We start from the raw sequence: 4,154 nt of genomic DNA, 5'->3' as shown, positions 1-4,154 counted from the left end.
AATTAATGGGAAAGAAATTGGAAGAACTCCAAGTTAGCTTAGCCCTTTTTGAACCCCCTCTTACAACTGGGCCAGTCAATAAGTTATAATAAATATATTTCCACAGAAAGATTGCGTAGCTGTGGCTTCAAAAAACCTGTCAATCCTCAGTAGTAGATTAAAAGGTTTAACAAAGATCGGTTCATTATGTCAGGTACTAGGGGTGTAACGGTATCCGTATTCACGGTTTTCAGGCACACAAGAGTGTGGCTGAAAGCAAAAAGGAAAAAGTAGTATTCCCACATTGCTGTAGTCTGTAAATACTGTTTTGAAGAAATTCACTTGTCAGTGTACAAAACATTTCAAAGGATTCCCACTCCTTTCGGGACTATCAAACACTTCTTCTTTCAGAGAGTGTGCAGATGTTATTATATCACAAAATGTGCTTTTTTCTATTCCTATATGAAATACATTGTGGATGACCGGTGAAAGTATGCATTTCAGTTTGTGTGTGACCGATCAATTACGCTGGTGAGCAAGTCAGTGTGAAAATGAAAAGAAAACATCAGAAAGGATGCGCAGCTGGGGGTGTATGAGTGTTTCCCCGACTATTTTGAGTCATTGCTGTGTCAAGAAATGTGCGAAGTCATCAGCTCAGGGGAAACTCTATTCAGTGACAAGTCTCTTTTAGTATTCACATCAAGTGTCCAAAAAAAGATCTTCCCACAATTCAGCTTTTTTCCCTTCACAGTACTACCCAAACACTGCACAGCAGTAGAGCAAACACACAGAGCCTGTTATACCCAAGCAAAAAAGGCAAGCAAGTACCTAAATAACCACAAAGGTCTTATCACAAACAGCATAGTTTAGGCTCAAGATTATGCAAAATAGAAACCGTAATCTACCTCATTTATCTGTATGTCTGTACAATTTTGCAGCAAAACAAACATTTGCATCTCAACAGAGATTAAGGTTTAAGCGAATATACAAACACCCGTCTGAAAGCGAGAGACGTTCCACTATACACAAAGTAATGCTAAAATCACTCGCCTAAATAATCCGTGTGTACACAGTGTTCACCAAACCTGCTGCGTTAGGCTGAGTAATCAAGTGGCGGATTTATCTTCTATCAAAGCAGAGAGTAAATAATTACCTCTGGTCGCCGAGCTGTGGACATAGTTTGCTTTAGGAGGAGTGGCGGTGGTGTGGGTCATACCTCGCATTCTCGGGAGCCTGAGATGGTGTAGGTGCAGGGTCCGGTCCCGTTCACGAGCACGTCCATGGCCTCAGAATTGGTGGGCTTGTAGTCCACATAGTACTCCTGCAGTGGAGAGCTCAGGGTGCGCTCCGTCTCTCTGGCTTTCTTGCGACGTTTGCGGGCTGCTGCCGAATGCTCCTGCAGCTGCTTGACGCTACTGGGATAGCGCTTCCAAGACACGTAGATAACCAACAGGATCATGGCAACCGATAGAAAAAGGGCGACGCTTCCAGCCACAATCTTATGGAAGGACACGGGTTCCATGTCTTGTTCTGGCGGAGGTGCCACAGGGGGTGTAACGGCTGACAATGTGGGGCCTCTGATAGACCCCTCTCCTCTCTTTCCAGGACTAGTGGGAAAAGCCAGAATAGCTGGGCGGCGTTCAGTCTGCACAGGGATGCTGGACGGGGATGGAGGAATACTCACAGTGAGCGTTGCCGGTTGGTTCGATTGACAAACACCAAAAGCTTCGACAGCGTCCATCACTTTCTCACCCTGGGCTTTCTTGGGGGAGGCGCAGATCATCGTGGTCTCCTTTGCACCTTTGAAATTCCTCAGCCATGACACCAGAGGACAGATCGCAGGGCCACAGTCCCATACATTCCCAGCTAGGCTAATCGTTGTCAGAGAGATCCAGGCATCAGCCACCTCCTGGGAGATGTTGGTCAGCTTGTTGGAGTCCAGATTGAGGGTCTGCAGGTTGGGTAGGCATTGGTAAACCACAGCATCAACTTCCATCAAATCATTTCCAGACAGATCCAGTTTCTGGATGGAGGCCCAAGTCCAGGTCAGGCCCTGGCTCATTGAGCGAATGCGATTCCACTGCAGGTAAAGCGCCCGCAGATTGTAGAGGCGAGGGAAGTGTGAGAAATTGATCTTTGAGAACTGATTATGCTCCAGATGCAGCTCAGTGAGCTTCACTAGGCCTGAAAATGCATTCCGGGTGATACTGCGCAAGCGGTTGTATCCCAGATCCAGAAACTCAAGATTTCTGCAATCTTGGAAAAGACGCATTGGAACGGTTTTCAGGGAATTTGACCGTATGTGTAGGCTGAGAAGCTTCCGTAGGCCCTGGAACTGCCCAGGCTGCAAGGCTTGCAGTTTGTTATACGACAGGTCCAGATTTCGCAAATTAGGGACAGGGTGGAATGTGGTGTTGTGGAGGGACGTGATCTTGTTGGAACTCAGGATCAGCTCCTTGAGCCTGCGGACCCCCTGAAAGGCCATTACATCCACAGTGGCAATGTAATTGTGGTCCAAGTAGAGCCAGATGAGGTGGTTGAGGCCTACAAACTGGCCTGCTCGAAGACTGACGAGGCTGTTGTACCGTAAAGACAGGCCTTCACAGCCTCCAGAGAGGTTCTTCGGGACATCTCGAAAGGCGCTTGACTCACAGTAGACAATTTTCCCATCACAGCGACAGCTCTTGGGGCATTGGCGCTCGCTCAAAGATGGATTTGCCGCCAGCCACACCTGCATCAGGAGTTGGACCACTAGCCAGCGACGCCGCAGAGCAGAGCCTGTAGAAATGAGAGAAAGGGGGAGAGGAGAAAAAGTTCAGCACATGTGATTTGAACAACAAAAAAAACCTTTATAGTTTCCCTTTGGTAGACAAATGCTTGCCACACACTGAGTAGTTTTCCATTTTTCCATTTGAAAAAAATGTTGTCCAACACCTGAGATAAAATCAGGATATACTGTATATTTAAACCCACTCAGACATGACTTGTTGCCCAATAAAAAGACAAGGCTCAGCAATCTTGTCAGTTTTTGCTGCTAACTTCTGAATAAGTATCCCGAGGCAAACATTTTGTTTTTGTAATTTATTGGTTCGCACAATTTGAAAATACAGAAACATAACAAATAACAAATGATAAGCAGTGCAGGAAGAGACAAAAAAACAGCTGGCCTTATTTGGAGCCTCGACCTCCATTATGTTAAAAATCACAATGTTATAGAAAAAACAAGATCAATATACAAACAATAGCTTAAAGTCAGACATTGTATTTGCTTCTTCAATTAGATGGGATGTTTTATTATCAAGAAACAATACTGCTGCAGTGCTGCTGTTGCTGCAAAAAAGGTTTTACTCAGTGTATTGATTAATTTCTGTGGATCTACATTAAAATGGCACTAACCCCTTTGCCAAAATCTATAAAAAAAAGCTTGAAATAAATGTCACCAAATATCAAACTTTGGAAGTCAAGTCAATCAGAAATAAGTGCTGCTATATGCTAGATCATTGCACAAATTATGTATTTACTTCTCTATAGTCAAATATTAGTTTGGCCTCCTAAAATAAGTTAACCTCATGTTCTTCTAATTCCTATTTATTTGAGTTATGGTGCTGCTTTTTGTTGCTGCTGCAGAAGGGACATATTGGCAGGCTTTGGCAACACATGTGCCCTCTAGGAGCTGTTAAATACAGGAAGTGGCTATTCAGGATGTACCAAGTGGGGCCACATTATGGGGGGGATCGTGATTTCTAGTTTGGCAATTCTAGTTTATTTAATAGGACTTAATCAGTATAAATGGGTAAGCTATCAAACAAAAACAAAAGCACCATAAACAAACTAAGAGTTCTTGTTGTATTTGTATTTATTTGTAATTTAGTTGGTAGTGTTTTTTGTTGTTGTTAGCCCTTGTTTGGCCTGTTCCATCAGTAAACATGTTATTATGTCGCTTCAGTTGTTTGGTGACTGTGTTTAAAGTCAGTTTAGTCAATTCAGTTAAATTATGTCGATGTTTAGTTTTACGTTAGATGAGTTTACTTCTCTTAAAGGTGGGGTAGGTAATTTTGGAGAAACCAGCTCGAGTGCGCTAGAATTTGAAAATACACAGCCGGAATAAATCTGCTACTTCCTTACAGAGCCCCTCCTCCAACACACACGAAGGTGCACATGACCAATGAGGGCAC

At 43.8% G+C, this 4,154-nt stretch overlaps 1 protein-coding gene across 1 annotated transcript; it reads right to left on the bottom strand.

Annotated features, from left to right (window-relative positions):
- Positions 1 to 1,139: 1,139 nt before the first annotated feature.
- On the bottom strand, positions 1,140 to 2,752 carry LOC104943488 (leucine-rich repeat transmembrane neuronal protein 4-like). Its single transcript, XM_010768924.1, has one exon. The coding sequence runs from the start codon at positions 2,714 to 2,716 to the stop codon at positions 1,190 to 1,192; it is 1,527 nt and encodes a 508-aa protein (XP_010767226.1). The 5' UTR covers positions 2,717 to 2,752; the 3' UTR covers positions 1,140 to 1,189.
- Positions 2,753 to 4,154: the final 1,402 nt, after the last annotated feature.

Source organism: Notothenia coriiceps, unplaced genomic scaffold (assembly GCF_000735185.1).
Source record: "Notothenia coriiceps isolate Sejong01 unplaced genomic scaffold, NC01 NC01_scaffold00006108, whole genome shotgun sequence".
In the NCBI taxonomy this organism is placed as follows: domain Eukaryota; kingdom Metazoa; phylum Chordata; class Actinopteri; order Perciformes; family Nototheniidae; genus Notothenia; species Notothenia coriiceps.
The sequence above is the reverse complement of the archived record's forward strand: the minus strand, read 5'-3'. Positions and strand labels throughout refer to the sequence as shown.